The sequence below is a fragment of the Idiotropiscis lumnitzeri genome, chromosome 1 (genome assembly GCF_059441095.1).
Source record: "Idiotropiscis lumnitzeri isolate Australia: NSW breed Sydney's pygmy pipehorse chromosome 1, RoL_Ilum_1.0, whole genome shotgun sequence".
Lineage (NCBI taxonomy): Eukaryota > Metazoa > Chordata > Actinopteri > Syngnathiformes > Syngnathidae > Idiotropiscis > Idiotropiscis lumnitzeri.
This window is the reverse complement of record NC_142391.1, coordinates 23,495,399-23,515,489: the sequence shown is the minus strand read 5'-3', so window position 1 is coordinate 23,515,489 and position 20,091 is coordinate 23,495,399. Positions and strand designations below refer to the sequence as shown.

General features: G+C 39.5%; 1 protein-coding gene across 1 annotated transcript in view; it reads left to right on the top strand.

Annotated features, from left to right (window-relative positions):
• The first annotated feature begins 18,189 nt into the window (after nucleotides 1-18,189).
• Nucleotides 18,190-20,091, top strand: part of LOC148343826 (transmembrane protein 132B) — a 122,962-nt gene continuing 121,060 nt past the window's right edge. The window contains exon 1 of the mRNA XM_088290148.1: nucleotides 18,190-18,921. Within this exon, the coding sequence (XP_088146274.1) occupies nucleotides 18,837-18,921 (85 nt within the window). The 5' untranslated portion in view covers nucleotides 18,190-18,836. The remainder of the gene's footprint in view (nucleotides 18,922-20,091) is intronic.

The window sequence follows — 20,091 nt, the reverse complement described above, 5'->3', positions numbered from 1 at the left end:
GTTTATTAAATTTAATAATATTCAATATAATAATATTGTTAGATATATTGACATTTTATTATATATTTGAATTCATTGAATTAATTGGACTTTAACCATTATCATAAATGAAACTTTATTGTACATTTAATAATTATACTGCATTGATAAAATTCATAGTTACTTAATCGTTACTTAAATATACAAACATATTACATTTGTAATACTGTACATACATTTTATAAAGTATGAAACTTTTCATCCAACACATTTATGAAAAAAAATACTTTCATTTAAATGTTTCAAAGACATACAATTGATTTTACATATTAAAATGCGCCATTTAAAAACACTTTTTTGGGGGGGGGACATTGCACAATTAATTATTTCCTTGGTGGAAGTAATATGTTTGGAAGGTTGATAAGAACACAAGTTGTGTCCTAGGTCCTTGACAGCTATTTCTTTCGTGGTCTTCGTGTTCCTGAATGGAGAGATTTTGTGCGTGCGTGCCTGTGCGTGCGTGTACGTGCCAGTCAGTCATTTTGATTGACAAGCCAAGCGGTTTGCCTTCAAACGGTCTCCTACTAACCTTTAGAAGCGCCGGCGCTAACACCTGTCAATCAACAAGGGAACGACGACTTCTACAAAGGAAGATAAAAGTTCAACATGTACTTTTAAGATGTTTGCATTTTGTTTAGGAAGGAAGCAAATGAAAGGAGCTCATGTTAAAAGTGTCGCGATGGAACTGAGCGCTTTATGAGATTGAGGGGATGAAATTGTACAATAATGACTAATGACACCTCAGTTGGATGCGGGAAATCAAGACGCTCATTTAGCGCCTTCATTACACCGTAATCGGAATGGCAAATTGACAATTCGTACGTTATCACATTTTCCCATTGGCTGTTTTGGGAATCGCTATCTTGTGAATTGGCCATTTTCCAGTACTGTTAGTCTGCGTAATCAGTATAGGGTATACACAATATAAATACGTAGTCCGATCTATAAAAACTCCCATATCGTGTTAAGGGACTATTTGCTTAATCGTTTCAACCCTAGAGTTAACGATGTCGTCCACTATCTAAAAATCATTAGGTGTGCCGCGGAAAATTATGGCTAGTATTTTGACCCCAATGCATATATTTTCTATTTTTTTTAATTTATGTAGCACTTACCATAAAAGGCAAAACGATGAAATGCTCTTTCACCAGACGACTGAAGGTACATAATAAACTTTTCTATGCACATTTTGTGAATTGTTTTGCTGAATGGTATGCCGTGATATTTTTTTTTCCCAACGTGAATTGTGTGCCTTCACTCACTAAAGATTGAGAAACACTGGTATCGTGGTACACTAGCCTGACTTGCATGCGGGTAGCGTGGGATCGGTTCCCGCTTAGTGACGGAGTCTTGCCACCAGTTCTGGGTGTAGTCCGCCTTTCGCCCAAAGTCAGCTGGGATAGGCTCCAGCACCCTCTCACAACCGTGTCCAGGATAAGCACTGTTGAAGATGACACATGTATTGAACTAGTTTCTCAATAAATTAGTTTGTTACTGTAGCTAGCTAGTTCGCTTGTGCGGTAGATAGCTAACTATCCATCCATCCATTATTAGAAGCACTTATTCCTCCCTCCTTTTGGGTTTGCCCTTGCAAACCCATTTTTCTTGTGTGGGGTAGTCGTTCTCTAGTTTACTTGTCAGCAAGCTAACTCGTCTGTACAATTTTCTTTTTTTCAATTGGTTCACTTGCTATCCGACGTGCTAGTTCTTATTTTATTTTTATGGTTAGTTTGCTAAGTAAGTTGCTGACTTGAGAGGCCATTTTGGTTAGTTGTCTAGTTGGGTACCGTAGTAAACTAACGAAGATATGATAATGATAGAAGCAAGTATGTGATTAGCTAGTTGTAGTGATGGCGGGCGCATCTGCTGTGTCAACTACGTCGTCACCCTTTACTGCCCCCTGCTGGACTGGAGTGCAATTGCTAATTTCACGCCTTAAGATTCAATTTTATCAATATCATGCGGCTCTTTTGCAATGTGCTACAAATATTCCTGCCGTTAAAATGGAGTGGAAAAGTCTCATCTCGAAAAGAACTACAACACTTTTTTTTTTTTTTTTACAAATCTATGTGTCAATCACATCTTTCTTTTTGTGGATTATGTCTCGGCATGAGGCGCCACCTCACACTCCCACCGTCACAGCTTGATTTATGTCGTGTTTGTGTCGACACGTTCTTTCTCTTTGCCAACCGTCAAAACCTCAAAGTTGACTCTTGGCGACAAAAATGAAATTCTTCCAGAAACTTTTTTTTTTTCACACTCTATCAGGCATTGAAATATCAAATCCAATTCAAACAAAATAGATCGCATGAGCTGACAAGAACAGATTCACAAGTTCCCAGAAAATCAATATTTGAATGGAATTTAGGAAAGTTTTTTCATAGTTATTTAATTTGTAAGTTATTTACTTAGTCGGTCAGTGAAGTACAGTAGCACAGGCTAAAAAGAATATCTGCTGGCTACCTGTCACAAGCTAATAACAGTAATAGTTTCACTATTTCTAAGAATTTCTGGTTGGTTGTTTGGTTGGTTGGTTAACTATAGTAAATACAACAAGAATAAGTTCTTAATTTCCAATAAATACAATATTTAAAGCCGTTTTAAGTGAAGTTTCTTGAGCTAGTCAGTCAGCATACGCTAACAAGGATAGCAACTTTACGAAAAAAAATAGTTAACTTGAAGTAGTTGGTGCTAACAAGAATACTAGCTTTAAAAATTCAATATTTAATGACATTTTCAGGATTTTTTTTGTTAGTTGTACAGTTATTTAGCGAGCTACCTAACTGTTGACTCAATATTGTCTTCTTTGATTATTTGTCACTTGACTAGTTAGTTAGTTAACTTACTGGATAAGAGCTTTTTTTCATTTTGGTAACTTTTTTTTCGCTTGAGACGCCAAACTGTATTCCTGCAAGTGGTCAACACGTTTAAGCGCTGGTGCAGTTTGTCAATGCGAGAACACAAATGATGTTGAGCTGACTTTTTTCAACGTTTATTCGAACAAGACGTCCGCCGTCCTTGATAAAATCAAATCCTCCGCCAGCTCTATTTACTTCTTATGACTTCTTCTTACTTAATTCAGTCTTTCCCACGCTCGCACTCCATTAGCGCGCTAACGCATCGATCCACGCACACACATATCAACACGCACACAAACACACGGATGTAAACTGGGCTTCCACTCTTGCTATTGACCCACTGACTAAACAGACTCACACTCCAAATTTGATCGCTACTGTGTCTACACACAAACAAACACACAAGCACACAAATAGAGAGTAGCCGTGCAGTCTATATATCTACACGGACGCTTGTGTTGTCTGTCCTTGCGTGACCTCTCTTCTTGTCCACTTACGGCGCACTCACTGGTCACTTTATTAGGGACACATCCTAATCACATCCAACGCACAAAAAAGTTGTCATTGACAGTGTCAGAGAGGGATGAATATAAAATTATGAATGAATTGTTCGTGTATTTATTTATTTTAGCTTTAGATTTTCTTTTTTCTTCTGTATTTATAAAAAAATTATTTTGTTGTTTTGTTAAGAAACTCAAAAATATCCACAAACAGAGTTGGGCGTTTTTGTTGTTGTTCCATTTTTTTTTTTTTTTTTAATATTTTGTTTCATTTTACAGAGAGCTTTTCCTATTTATTTCATCGTATTTAACATTAGAATTGGTTTGTAGTTATGTTAAAGATGAAATGAAACTGTATATCAAATCAAATCCACCACCTTAAACAATTCACTTATTTTCCAGTTGCTTTAATATTTAAAACAACGTGATTTAGTTTGTAGGGAAATAGCAATATAATAAAACATCGCTCTAATGCACGTTTGTATTAAGTCTAAATATTAAACGGATTTAAAACATTTTATTCAGCATATTTGTAGTAATATTTTTTTTTATGGCGGAAAAACTGTGTATTACAAATATGCTTTGAATTAATTGGCAAAACAGTATTTATTTAATTTATCATTCAAACTTTTAGATCAGAAAAATGCAGCACCCCAATTTTTTTATTCTATATTTTTATGGAACAGCGCTTAATGAATGTCACATTGCTCCAATGTAAAGTAGTTGTTGTACAGCTTGTATAATGGAGTACATTTATTGCCAACGATGTCTAAACTGCTGGCAACAAAAGTAAGCACACCCTTTCGTGAAAATGTCCAACTTGGGCCCAACCGGGTTGTTCCTGTCCTGATATTGTCGCAATGTGTGGTTTCTTCAGTATTGACCCTTTAAAATATACAATCAAGTATTTACAAAAACGTCATGGGTGTGCACACTTTTGTGAACATGCAAAAGAAAAAAAATCGGCATCACACAATATGCTTGTGATTTGAAAACAGACAGACTGGTAATAAGAATTTAATCCATACGTGATAATAACATCGGTGATCCCTCTTGTGGGAGTTTTCCCCAAACGAGCTGCAGAAATCATTAGTGCGCGCGCGGCTAAATATGTCGGCCATATTAATCCGTTCGGCATTGTGGGAAGATTTTCACCTCGCCCATCGACTGTCTGCGATATGAACGTGCATCACCTCTCCCGGGAACTTTTGTCTACCTAGCTCGGATCCTTTCTTCTCAAACTTATTAACCATAATGCACAATAAACGACTGCAGCGATGCAGCGAAACTTGATTTTTAATTTGGCCAAATGAGGCCTCGGATTCTTATTACTGACTCTTTTATTTTGTCATGTACAATACGTTTTATTTTATGTTTAAAGGGGAAGTCAAGTCAAGAATTTATTGACAGGCACAACTAGCCTGAATGCGGTACCCGTTTTTTAATTTTATCCTTCTCAGGTGGCGGCCATTTTGCCACTTGCTATCGACTTATAATGACATCACAGTGCCAGCGTTAATTTCGTGTCGATCGAACGTATTGGTGCCACTGTAGTAATAACATACAATAAAAGTGCCAAATTTGCTCTGTCGTCCATAGTCCATCAGTCCGTCTACAACCAATCACGGCTAACTCTTTCCCCATTGTGGGACAATTAAAGGACATCTTTATCTTATCTTTTCTGAATCTGAGCCATGATCGGTCGTTGTCCTAGCCCCGAGCAACTGTGATGTCATTTTCAGTCGACAGCAAGTGGCAAAATGGTCGCCCCCTGAGATGGCAAAAAACGGGTGTCTTTTACTGCTTAAATCACATTCTGCATATGCGATATTAATCAGTATGCCATGTTTTCACTCGTGGGACTGCAACACATTGTTATATAGAATTATTTATTCTATCTCGCACATGTCTACGGCTGTGTGCGCACTCGCAAATATGTATATATTTTTTTGGCGGCTTTGGCTACATTCACTTAGCATCAATACGCCTGTGGGGGTGCGTGTGTGTGTGTGTGTGTGTGTGTGTGTGTCCACTGAGTGGTGAGATTAAGGGAGAATAATGACTTTGCTGTTTATTTTCTAATTTATGTCATACATACACACACACACAAGCGCACACACGCGTACACGCTCACGGTTTGATCCAGGCCAGGAGTGCAACAGCTTGCTATGAATATTCAGAGAAGGTGTGTGTGTGTGTGTGTGTGTGCGTGTGTCTTTAGATTTGTGTAATCCTACTCAACAGGAAACATACACTCCTGGGACGGGACATTTTGTTTGCCGTGTGTGTGTGTGCGCCTCAGGGACACACAAGGATGTGAATTAAGCAGGAAATGAGTGCAGCATCCACAACACATACACACACATACAATTTGAATTCATCGCGTATGTGTTAGCACGTCCCCTCTGTTATTGTCTTTTGTTTTTGACAAGCTGCTACAAGCCAAGTGCCTCACATCTGTGTGTGTGTTTGTGTCGCAAGTTGAACTCGCACTAAATGCATCTGCGCACAAATTGTTATAAATTACACCTTACGCTGCATTAAAAATGAAACGTTTATTCAGTAATGAAAAATGCTCAATGTTAAAAATTTTAGTAGTGGCATAAGCAGCACTTCTCTGGAATTTTATCATTGATTTTTTTGAAGAATCTAACTTGGGGATGAAAAAAAGACTGACCCTACTAATTTTTCAAGATGTTTTTTTTTTTTTCTAATTGATCCAAAGTGTCCGACTTCTTGCGCAAAATTTAATCTTGGATTGTGATGTCGCAGTGACAAATGCTAATAGTGCTATTGCTATGAATTGTACTTTTATCTAAATTGTATCTACCTAAACATCAGACTTTTTCCCGAGCAAATGAAGTCGAAAATGTATGTTCATGATCTGAAGTGACCAAAATCAAAATGTTGATATTAAACTTAACACGCTAACCTACTAAGAATGTATATTTAGTGCATTAATTCTCATTTATGCTAACATAATGAAGGATGTATTATAATATAAAAATATGATATTTATATAGTGTTTGATTCTCCGTCATTTTCAGGTTATCATATTTAAACTGTGTGAAATTGTTATTCTGTTATTCTGTAACAGTGTACATTAATAGTGCTAACAATGCTAATGCTATTTCACCTTTGAATTTTTATGCCGCCGCCCGCCAAAAAAGTTCAGAAGGCGCAATCGTGTATAGAAAAGCGATGATCTCACGACATGGCCAGGGGTTAAAGCATTTACTAAAACTTTTAAAAATGATTTCTTTGTAATGTTACTGCTAATGCTTTCCTTGTATTTTTTATTTTTTTGACACAGACAATTGTTTTTTCCTGCTCTAGCTAAGGAAGTTCTTTAACTCGAACATTTTTAAACAGACACGAACCGTCAGTCTAACTATATGTTTTTCTTCTGCGCGGCATTCTTAGAAGTGGCAGCTTGACGGTCACAGCTGCGGCGGTTTAGCCGTTCTTTGCCGGAGGATTAGCGGCAACTTGGCGGCGGCTGGCAGATGACGACAAATAATCAGCCCCCCCCAAAAACAACACAAAAAAGAGCCCTCGAGTTATTTGGGAACAGCAAGTTTTAACTGCAAAGTTTTTCACCAACTTCTGGTACTAGCTGTGTTAGCATCACAGTTAGCATGACATCATAGCCTTGCCACTTGGTAACCTGCTCATCTTTTTGGTACCCTACCACTGCCAAAAGTAAGTGAATAAATACAACAATCAAGAATATAAAAAATGTGTGTTAATAACATTAAAAATAGATCATATATAGTCGCTGGAATTCTCGTACTGGCACCGCTTTATTCAAGTTGTATTATACTTTAATTTGCTATTGCACACTCAAGTCAACAAAAAACTTACTAAAGATCACATTCTAATTTAATGTTGGCATTTTGATACAAAGTCCAATCGAAGCGGCGGCAGCAAAGTACTTCAAAGTCCGCGATCGCGTGAAGCCCTCATCATGCAAAAAAGCCTTTGAAAATGTCACAAAACAAACGTCTTCTTAAAGGTCTAAAGCCACGAATGATGCAATAAATAAAACAATGAGCCAACCAACCCCATCTATTAAGTGGATATTAATCTGATATATGAATATTTTAAAAATCAATCAAAGCTGAACAATAGAAGAAACACATTTCCCCTCACTTTTTACTTCCTGTTGGTGGAATGTAAAAAAGAAATAATCACAATTGTTAGCCTAGCATAGTTGATGAGCATAATTACTGATATTTCTTTTGTCTGTATGGACACTCAGTCATCCAAGTCATTGTCATCGCTTTTATTGTTGTTTTTTTTTGCTCAATACCTGTCAAACATGACATAGCCAACTACGCTAGGCTAAAATTGTATTTTTCTGTCCATGAAGTACACTTGCGCATTGTCGTCGTGGTGTGAGCACGTGGGTCGTTAACGCGAATGTAAATACAAATCCACAAAGGAGAATTTAATAGCGACACTAAGCTCGTTAGCCTCGACCATGCAAGAGAACGCGCACACAAACGGCCTGCGTGACTTTGTTGTCCTCCAACGTTGTTTGTGCGTGCACGTCAGTTTCCACTTTGATTGTGTTCACAGTGTCAAGCGCTCAGTCTGTAATTAGCACACAGCAGCCATCTGTCCAAACAAGCGCTGTCCCGCTCGCTTCCGCGCCATCATCCCCGACGCCGACGCGACGCTATTTGCTGTTCGCTCGCTCGCCGTCTCCATCTGTCCGTCTGCCTGTGTTGACAAGCACACGTGCGGCCATCTTTTACCTTTATTTTTTTTTTCCACGCACACCTCACTTTTTATTGCCATCTGTCCGGCGTGGAAGCAATTTTTTTTTTTTACAATTCTTTTTCACATTTATTTTTAGAATATTTTTTCTCACTATTTTTGTACTTAAATTTAGGTGCATCCTTTTTTATTTGTATGTATTTAAGTTTTTTTTTTTAGCTTTTAAATTTATTTCGTCATTTATTTTAGATTTTTTTCATGAATGTTTTTTTTCCATTTGTATTTTTGAAATGTTATTAGGCATTAGCCGTTATTAAAAAATAGTATGCAATAAAAATAAATCATATTTTTATTTTTATTGCATATTATTTTTCAAATTTCTTTAGAATTTTTTCTTTTTATTTTTTTGAACTATTTTTAGGCTGTTTTGTTTTTTATTTTTGCGTTTTTTCAAAGGTTATTTTGGAGATAGTTGTTTTTTGGAGTATTTTTTTTAAATTACATTGCTGTTTTTTATATTTTGAGTTTAACACAAGTCAGTATTAACCCTTTAATACCCCTAAATCTCTACATAAATATTTATATTATTTTTATTATTTCTACGCATTATGCAGCCGGCACAGTGCATGACTGGTTAGCACGATGGCCTCACAGTGCAAAGGTTGGATTCCGTTTCCGGTCTTCCTATGTGGAGTTTACATGTTCTTCCTGTGCCTGCGTGGGTTTTCTCTGGGTACTCCGGTTTCCTCCCACGTTCCAAAAACATAAATGGTAGGTTTATTGGACACTCTAAATTGCCCCTGGGTGTGTTTGTGAGTGCGGATGGTTGTTTGTCTTTCTGTGCCCTGCGATTGGCTGGCAACCAGTCCAGGGTGTGCCCCGCCTACTACCCAAAGATAGGTGCAGCATGCCCTCGTGAGGATAAGTGGCTCAGATAATGGATAGATGGACAAATTATACATCATATTAATCAAATAAAAGCATTGCTGGGTTCTTGTTTTTTTTTAAAAAGGAGGGTGAAAAAGGTGAAGATACTGAGAAAATTGAGGACCACAAACACTGTTTACACAATGTGGCTGGAGACAAAATGGCGACGAGACTCAGGCGTCGTAATGTCAAAACTGCAAAGGTCACGTACGGCATCACTCAGGACCGTCTATATTTAAAATCACTAAATCTTCCTGATCATGTTAAATCAACTTTTCCAAATCTTGAAAAATGTTTAAACAAAACTTTACCATGTCTATAACCGGGTTTACCTGGAGCCATGCATTCCGATTAGAAAAGTTCCCAATGACCAAAACGGAATGAAAATGCTCCATATAAACACCTCAATTGGAATAAAAAGGCAAGACTCAGAGTGGAAATTTATTTCGATTCACACGGGTGTTCTATTCCTTTTGCCAGTCTGAACGAGTGTCATGTAAATGTTTCAATGGGAAAAGCCAGGCTGTGTCCTGTCTTTGCATGCTCGGACTTGACGATGTAAATGCGAAGTGACGTCGAGGCGGTAACTTGTTTCAAAGTACTGCTAACTTATTTTTATCAAGATGCTGCTTTAACAAAAGTGTTAAAACAACCGCGTATACTGTGCTAAATAGATGAATGAACGCCATCTTGAAAAAATATCACGTGATGTTTACATCGATCTCCGCGTGTCACACGGCTGATCTGATTAACAGGATGGAGCATCAAAACGGCGGATCGGAAAAGATCACGTCTCATGTCAACAGGTGACCAGAGATCATTCAAAATGATTTCAATCAGAATGGCAAAAAAATTCTTTTGACAGTTACCTCAACCGGGAGTTGCATGAGCCATCTTATTTATATATATATATATATTTTTTTTTTTATTTTTATATTTTTGAAGAATCGCTCCAAAATTCTCAATGCAAGCGCCTCTAATGTTGCGTCTCTTTGAGGATGAAACGGAATACAATCCAATACAACATCTTTATTAAGAAGGAGCGCAAAATCGCACACAAAAAGATGACATCTGCGACCGTGACTCAATGATTAGCTGCAACGACTTCACTGGCGCCTTTGGTCCTAGCGGAGAGGACTGATCTGCGATGACAATATCCTTAATTCAGCATTTGGGCCAAAGAGCACTTATGTGTGTGCCGGTTTCTGTGTATATATGCCCATGTGCGTCTGGCTTTTTTGCCCTCCAGTGGGGCACAATCACAGTGAAATTAGTGTAATTAAGTTGCCAGTCGCAACGGGCTTCTGTGGAGAATTAATATTTACGACCGTGCATGCGCGCGTGTGTTTGTGTGTATGGAATTTTTTTATTAGCATCTAGCTGATGAGTCACTTCCCACCTCCTCTCAGCGAAGCCTCACGGGTAATCCGCCCGGCAAATTGGATGTTTGTTCCAATCGTTATCCAGCCCAGGACACTTTGTATGCGTGCGCGTTGGTAATAAAGACAGATTGACTAACGCTCTTTGGTGATTAGTTTTACTTTTACAGGGGGGACGTGTCGGCGAGAAAATGGCACCCCGATGTATAAAGTGCTTATTTAATGTCATCACAGAGTCTATTATGTTTATTTGGATTTGTTTATCGATTAAAGAAGCTATCAGAAACAACACGCCTAATTCAAATAAATCTGCCATGTGAACAATCAGGCGATTAAATGGATTTGCTGACTCTTTGTCAGAGTAACCAAACCGACCGTTTCAACTGGTAGGGAGAGTATACACGCTTTTCACTTTGTATTTATGGTTGGCTATCAGAATACACAACATTACTACAATCTAACATCATACAATAAGGTAGGCCGACAACATTCACTATTTAAACATTGAAAAAATGCTCACCTAATTTTTGTACGTCATCTGTTGTGGAAAATACACCCATGATGTTTGGACGTAAATGTGGCTTTTTGCCTTCCTCAACTTTCATCTTTAATTTCACAACTGAAATATATATTTACGTTTTGCCCGCATATCTGTCTGTCTGTTCTCTCTCTCTCTCTCTCTTGGCTTTGCAAGATATGCAATTTCATTTTTGAAGTAGATAAAACTGAGTTAAAGTATATAATCGCGGGAATTAAAACACACACACATATATATAAATCTCATAATAAGGAACGTGTGGCATTTCGCACACGATGTCAATGTGAGCGAGAATAGCCCCCCTCGACCCTCACTCCTCCCGTGCCAAAGCTGGAACTCATTGTGACGCTCCTCATCCCGTTCTGCCTTCTCCTTTCTGCTCGTGCACGTGGAGCCACAATCCCCGCAGATTCACCTTTCACAGCTCGCAGCGTCGCAGCCTCTCAGCCACGCTTGACATTCCCGGGAAAAAGCTCGCGGGACAGCTCAAGATGAGCTTCCACCTGTGCGAGCCCGCCGTGCAAACGCGCAAAGCCCCCCCGCCCCATAACATAGACCCCATCTTCTGCTTGGCGATGGCCTCACACTGGTTATGTGAGTGTAGCGCGAGGAGGAGAAAGGCGACGCCACGTTCAGTCGTTATCAAGTGTCATTAATCTTCTTGTCGGATGTCATAAAAGTCAAAAAATTAATTGATCATGTGAAAACAAAACGGCAGCAAAAAATGGCTTTGCTTTTTGTTCAGATTTTTGGGTGTGTGGGGTTGCGTTGGATTGGATCAATTTTTGCCAGTACAGTGTATATTTCAATTTTTGTTTGATTTGATCTAATAATTAAAAATAAAAATCCCCCCCCAAAATGTTTTTGGTTTCCATTATTTTTTAAAGTGCCGTATTATTTTGTCAAGTTTGACCCAACTAAATAAGTTCAATACAAACAGTCTTTTATGTACGGATTTTTATTTTGTAAAAAACAAAACAAAAAAACAAACAAAAATCCATTCAAGTTGTCATGATTTGAACACATTTTTGATTTCATTTAAAATGTTTGGATTAGATATTTTTCTTCGTCTTAGGTTTATTTTAATTCATTTTTTACATTTTTTTTAAAATCTTCCTTTCAAGTTCCGATCTTGTTATTCAATATAAACTGTACATAGGTTTTCTTTGAATGTTTTATTTTTGTGTCAAGTTTAATTTCTTCAAAAACTATTTTGGTCATTTTTTGTTTTAGGTTTTTTCATCTTGATCACTCAAATCCTTTATTATTTTTCATCTTTTATTTATTTATTTAATTGATTGTTTGTGTATTCATTCATTTTTAATGTGATTATTTTTTCCACGTTATCATAATTGTTATTCATTTTTTGGCAATTTCATCATAATGTCAAACAGGATGTCCTTTATAGATTCAGGGACAAAATTGTTGTCACCATATAAAAAGTGCAGTTTGTTTCCTTCCTGAACAGCTAGAATTGAGTTGAGATGACTCTAGAATTTCAGCAAGACGACCACTATGCGGGCTACGTTGCCGTGGTGATCAATGTTGCAATATGAACCTGCCCAAAGTATAAAAATATGCTCTAATCACGAGTAACAGAATGTGCTGCAGTCTCCATGACAAAGTTGCCCGTTTTAGAAATGATGATGATGATGATGATGATTCATCGGTTTGATCATCATTGTCAACAGGCTGTAATTGGTTTGTTGACTGTAATTGAATCTTTTGGGAAGCAATATAAAAGTGCTATGAGGGCTTTTGAAAACAGTCCCGTTCTAATCTTCAGAAAATTCCGCCCCCAAAGCCATTTGCAATTAGCAATGTGAAACCTGGTAAACATGTCGATCACGAGTCGGCCCACAAAGCAAGTGTCAAGACGCCACGTATGAAAAGAAACAGGAAGTCAACCATTTTGCTTTAAATGTGGCCGTTTCATACAATACAATACATCTTTATCTATCTAGCGCTTTCGCAACAGCTGCAACTGTAACAAAGCGCTTTAGATTTATGGTTATTTTCAGGAGTCCTTCAAAGGCAAACTTCTCCAAGAAACCTTTTGAAAATGCATCCTCTGAAGCCTATTTATCTTAGAAAGATGAAATTTGGTGGGCGGGCCAATCATGGAAAGACTTACAGAAAAAAAAAAAAAACTCTCGAGGAGCCATCCTTGAAAAGACGCAGCAAGTCAACCATTTTGGATCCAGGTGGCCATTTGATGTTGTTCTTAGTCATTTTCAAGTCTCTATCACAAACAAACTTCTTTTGGAAACATGAAAAACTCAGCCCCCTGAAGCCAATTGCACTTATCGAGATTGATCAATAAAGCTCAGACACACCAAAAAGTCTCAAGAAGCTTTGCTCAAAACCACACCAGAGGTCAGCCATTTTAGTTGGAAAAAGTCATTATACTGTAATATAATATAAACTTTTTTGAAGTGTAATGTTTAATTTCCATTCTTTATTTGCTGCTGTCCATCATTTTTGCTTTTTTCTCAATCCAATCTCTCGTCACCCCCCCATGCCACTCCCACTCACCCCCTCCTCCATAGATGCCATGCCAATTGATAGTCAGCACTACTGTACTTTCATCTCATCCAGACGCTCTTATAAACAAAATGGCCACCAACAGAACCTAAATGCAAATCTGCATCAGTGGGGGCAAGACGTATGGCCATTGCTGCCACTCTGGCACGTGTGTGTGCGCGTGCGCGTGTGTGTGTGTGTGTGTTTGTGGAATACCAATCATTCACAAGAAGCCTTTCCTAAAATCCCAGCTGATGTCCTCCACACCTGCAGAGGGCAACAGCGTGCAGAATCTTAATTCAAAGAGCAGAGTTAAAACCCATTATCTCATTAGTGGGGGGGGGGCTGACTTCCTGATCCCAAGGCATGGAGGTATGACCCAGAGGTTCTGTTTCTACTCGACCACAGTTTTTGTATTTATTATTTATTATATAAACTAATCAAAGAGAAATTTAGTGTGCCAGGATTTAAGTTGGACACAATATCACCTGTAGGCGTGACAAGAACAGAGGTGTAGGAATTCCCCTGTGGATAGTTCTTCCCTGACAAGACTGAAAGGCCTCTCCCCCGTGTGGCCTCGTCTCGGAATTCCTTACGCTGCTGTATGTCTTTTCTAGATCCCAAACCACCTCCAAGGGAAAAAAAAAAAATGGATCGATGTGGCCTTTGGAGCCTAGACAGATGCTGTAATTTTTCAAATTTGGGCAGAATTGTGCTCACAGAAAACACTGAACTTGACTTTTTATTGCATCTGCTTTTGTGTTTTGTGTTGCGTCTGTGTGTGTGTTTCCACAGTAGGTGTGTTCGTGTGTGTGTAGGATATCTGAACGTCTATGTTTGTGTTGTGTTTGCACGAGAAGCCCATGTGTGTGTGTAAATGGGTGCAATAAAGTGAAGTGCATGCGTCCGATCATTAAGTGTCACGCGTGACGTCGTGTAGCTTGCGCGTGTGCGACAGCGGAGGGGTCAAGGCCAAATTGACATCACAAAGTCCAAATTAGCCCCACTTGTTCACGTTGATTTACAGCAGCCCTGTCAATTGTAAGTGCGGCGGCGGCCGGCATCTCCGTAATTGATCTCCAGTGGACGCACCGTTGATGCGATGCGACAGCCTCTCGTTGTCCAACATGGCGGCCCGCCGCTCGTGTGTCCACAGTGTGATTTGACACGCGTCAGGCAAAGTCAAGCGTGATGTTTAAACTTTTGTCACTAAAGGCCAAACGGCACACACTGTTCGCTCAAATTCAATTTGCCGCTAGGGAATAACGGAAGTTAATAGTGAAGTTATTTCTTTATTGACTGTGACGACAGTCGGGCATAACAAATGACCAACAGTGCGAGGTTTCAAATAGGGAGCGGCCATCGAGCTTAGTGTGTCATCAAAAGATATGCAGAGCGACCGGAGGAGTCACAGAACGCCAGAAGTTGACGTGCCTGGAGAATTTTCATGGATCAAAATGCTGTTTTAAATGTTGCCATTCAGCTCCTTGCCATGCCAGCTAAATCTTCCTATTGTCATCCATCTCAGGTGGATGATGCGTTGTCCTATACTATCCTGGAATTGACGTTCGTGTTGCATTGTGAACGTCACGTGACTAAAAGCAGAAAGCAGCAGAGCTGGGATGCTTGCAATGCAGTGCAATGACACTTGAGTGTTTTTCCAGGTATGACCTCTTGAATTTTTTTGTGGCTGTTTGCCAAATTTCTTGGTGGTTCATGTCAAACTGCTTTAGGGGGCTGAATTTTCCAAAATTGCGTCCAATTCCGTTTGTCGCAGGCGTGTTTTGCTCAGGATTTTTCAGCGTACCTTTACTGCAACCAGCGTTGAAAAAATTTTTATTACAATTATTAAAAATATAAAAAAAATTAAAAAGTCATTTATTTAAAGTGGGTTTGACAGGTGTACTAATCCACAAATAATGAATGACTTTAGTAAAATAAAAATGTCAACACCAGTGAGCAATCTGGGAAGTTGATAACGATTTGCGTTGTTTCGTTCATTGCTCTCAGAAGAAGCCTGCATCTCATGATGCTCATTCATTACGCATCGGAAAAGGAAGCCATCCATCACTGTCGCCGGTCATAACCCGGCATAGATTTGTGATAAGAGATGACGACGCATTTTTCAAGTCATCTAAAACCCAAACTCTGCGTCTGGCACACTCAAAATGGCTGTTCTCCTTTTTACCGTGCAATCAGGCGCCACAGTATAAGGTCGACCGTTGGAGGCACAAATTGAAATGAAACCTCCGCCAAGGTCCGAGGTTTTATTTGAACGACAGATGCTCTATCTCGGTCCTGTGGGTCGTTTGGAAAGGTTCAGGTTGCCGTGGCAACGGATCAAAAAGAAAATTCCATCCCTGAGCCCAAAAGCCAAAACAAAGAAAAGGACAGCATATCATAGCAAGGACCCGAGAGCCAGCAAATGGCTCTTATGGCGGCTTGAAATTGCTGACTCACTTCCAATCTGGAGTGAAATTCACAACATCCCATAGAAAAGAATGAAACGGCTAATGAAATTTGCCTATCATGAGCAGACCCACAGAAAAAGTCTCAAGAACCCACACCTGAAAATGCACAGCAAGTGGCCATTTTAAGGTCATTTTGGTCTCTTATTGCAGAGCCCTACAATGACAAACCCCCTTTGAAAATTCAGCCCCTGAAGCACATTTCACTTAGCAAAATGAAATTTGTTAGGCAAGACTATCAAGAGTAGACCCACAAGAAAGTCTCAAGAAAGCCTCCCTAGAAACGCACAGTAAGTCCGCCATGTGGTTTGAATTGGCCTACTTTCCAGGGGGTCTACAAAAATTAACTAGTCCTTTTGATATTTCTTTTTACCCCCACCCCAAAAAAGCCTGTTTCACTTTAAAATCTTGAAATTCTATTGACAATAGAATGCAACTCTATTTGTATTTGCTTAACATACAGTATAACATAAAGAGCAATAATTCAATGCATGAATATCATGAGAAAACCCCCAAAAAGTCTCAAGAATAAGTTGACCGTTTTGGTTTAAAGCAGCCATTTTTGGGCCATTTTGGTCATTTCCACGTGTTGTAATAGACAAACCTCTTGAGTTTTTGAAATTGCCGCCCATGAGAGACCATAAATAAAAACATGTACAAAATATTTTCCCTCCTCACATATGCTTTCAATACATAAATAAAGTCATTAAAACGCACTTTTTAAAGTATTCTTCTGCTCTTTCGAGTTTCTTCAAGAGAAACTTTGGGAGTTTAATGCGAACACAAAACATGACGCAGCATAGATGAGCTAACAAAGTAGCATCAAGGTTGCGTTTGGCAATCGTCCCTGAAATCTATCAAAAACAACAGCATGTTGTAGCATTAGCAACATTAGACTGCTAAGCTAATGAGGGAAGCTACAATTGTCTGCTTGTGACACTCACACACATACGCACGCACACACACATTCAAAATGAAAACACTCGCAAGGAGAATACGCTCACACTTAAATGATTGGCCAAGTGCAGTGACTCCAACTTTGTTGACATCACTCCCTAGGCCACACCTTCGAAAGACGCACATCCAACACATGAATGTTACACGAGCTGGTTTGTTTCTTTACAAAACAAACAAACAAGCAAAAAACGTCCTTCCCTTTGTGACTTCATGACAAGACGACGGCTGCATACACACTTATGGCCACCAGGCGGCGTGCTCGCTCCTCTCAAAACGACTCCCCAGAGTCACTCAAACGCACGCGAGTGAGAGTCAATAGAAAGTGGACGCGTTTCATTACAAAGTGGTTCTCCGAGGCGCGGTCACGTGGTGCGCGCGCCTGTGGAGTCTATCGATTACATGGAGAACAGGTGTCGCGCGTGTCAGTGGATGAATAATACAGAGAGGGCACGCACGCCACTCGCGCTCGCGCACACGCACGCATTCCTGGATACTCGATGGTCTTATTGATCGTTAATGGACACGTGACGACCAACGTGTTTTGACTTTGAAAATTGATTTATACAAAATGTTTAATGGTAAACAATTAACGATAATAAAGTCAAACATGAAACATAGCATTGCTATGTTGAAACTTATTCATAATTAGGTAAAACAAAAAGGACGAAAATATTCTTCATATAAAGGAGAATAAAACTTAAGTGACAGTAAAATATAATATGATCTTCACAAATAAATTGTTTTATTAAACAAATAAAACATTTTTTCAATTACATATTCTCAATTTTAAAGTTAGGTCTCGAAATAAAATACAAATAAATTATTTAAAATCTAGAAATGTAGGCCCATTACATACGCATGACTACAATGAGACGATAGAGAAGAATATTATCACAATTAAAAATTATTATGAATTAAATAAAGTTGATATATGTGTACAGCATGCATATATATATATATATATATATATGTATATGTATATATGTATATATATATATATATATGTATATATGTATATATATATACATATACATATATACATATACATATATATATATATATTTATATGCGTTCTTGTTGGTACTTAATCAAATGAATCATGTAAGGAAGAAAACAACACTTTTAAACAGGTTTCTCTCTTTTGAAGCTAAATGAATAGAGAGCGCGCGAGTGTGTGTGTACGCGCATCGGAACACACGTGATCCCCCCCACATGTCTTAAATGTCAGTCAAATTGCCAAATCCCACCCTCTTCATCACCACATGCACCCTCCTCTTCCTCCTCCTTCCATCCCGCGTCCGATCCACTCTCAACTTGATACCCCCCCCCCCCCCACACACACACACACAGACACGAACACGCGCGCTCGCGCACTCTCTCGCTTCCACACGCACCCGCACGCGCAGAGTTATAGTCAGAGCCCCGCGCTGGAGCAGCACAGTGTCAGCTGGGTGGGCGAGGAGGATCGTACCATCTTCATCATTACCACCATCATCATCATCGTCGTCCTCACCGAAAACCCACTTGGATGTATTCAAATCACGTGACTCATTTTAGCGCGAGTTGAAGACTTAACTTGAGATATATTTTTTTGGTGGTTGTTGATGTTTTTGGGTCTTCAAAACTTGCTCACTGGTGTTGAAACTCTGGATTGTAAAGCGCAAACAAGGGGCTTTGCGCATCTTTCCTCTTGGTTCCGGTTCCGCTCCAGTTGCCCCCGCCCGTGAATTCGGATCGCCAACACTTTCAACTCAAGTCCGCCATGAGGTCACTGTCGGTGCCCTGCAGCTCGCCGTAGTCGCTCCAACGCCAGCTGCGCTCGGCCACCGCGGAGACGCGCAGTTCTCACCCCGGGATCGGGCGCCCTCGCCGGGTCGAGTGGCCTCAGTTGGCCGTGTGCGCGGAGCTTCCCCGCCCGAGGAAGGATGGAGGCTCCCCGGGCGAGAGCAGCGCAAGCCCCGGGAGGACGCGCGCGCTTCTGGAAGACGCTGCTGCTCGTGCTGTGGGAAGGTAGGAAAAGTTGTCCCGCATTATTTCCGCGTGTCATGCATGCATTGGAACGCATTTTGGAGACGCGCTCGGGTGCAAGTCAGCCAGTCATTGCATTTTATTGAAGCCTCCAAATGCAACATGTGCCACTTTTTTTGTAGGGATTTCACAATAGTCATTCGTAGTCTACACACGTTTTCTAAAAAGTCACTCGCGAGTACGGGAAAGGCACTTTCGCTCCATCACGTGACCAATTGGCGATTAGAGAAGCTTTGTCGTATCTTGTACAACGACATGTCAGGCTATAATAAATCATTAAAAGGTTTTAGTTGAACTTTTTGTCTCTAAATATTACCCGAACCATAAACGCGCAGATGTCGGCAATCACATTATTAATGATGAAATTCAAATGAACGTACGATTGCGTCATTGCGCGAACGTTCCGTGGGTTTTTTATGCCAAATTAGCTCGTGCTCATGCTAACGTCGATTATGTTGATTAGTTGTCCCGTGCAACATTTGTGTGTGCGCGTGTGTTTGGGGGTGTGTGCGTGTGTGTAACTTGCACTTTGAGCCATAACAAGGCGGCAATATCAGAGGATTGGTTGCAGGTTTTGCGGGTTCAGTTGTGTGCGTCAATGATGAGAAGTATTCGAGTACAAATACTTTGTTGCTGTGTTTGAGACATTGTTCAGGCGTCTGTTATGTACTTGCATTATTATTTTTCCAAATAATTTACCTTTTGCTCCCTACATTAGGAGATATGAAATTATGTTTTGATATTTTGTCCAGTTTTTTTTCATTCCTCCTCATAAGAATTGACTGTACAAAATTGATTTCTGTACTCAACGGATTGTCTGCTGTGTACATTTCCATTCGTCAAATGGAATCCCAGTATTTATTTTCTTATTCAACATTATGCGAAGGAAGCCAGGTGTGCAATGACTAGCACATCCCTTTAGATGGCGATGTTGCATCGCGTTAGATTTGAAATCAGCGCAGCTTTTGAGTTGAAGATCAAGATTAGGTGGTGAATCTTGGCTCGTCAGGTCAATTAGGGAACAAAAATCCAACAGTTTGGAAATCGGATAAGTTTAGGGGGCTGACATTCAAACCGAGTATGTTTAGGTGTTGCAGCAGGGAGTAAAAAGTGTAGCACTGTTGTTAGATGGCGTGAATGACGTAAAATAGC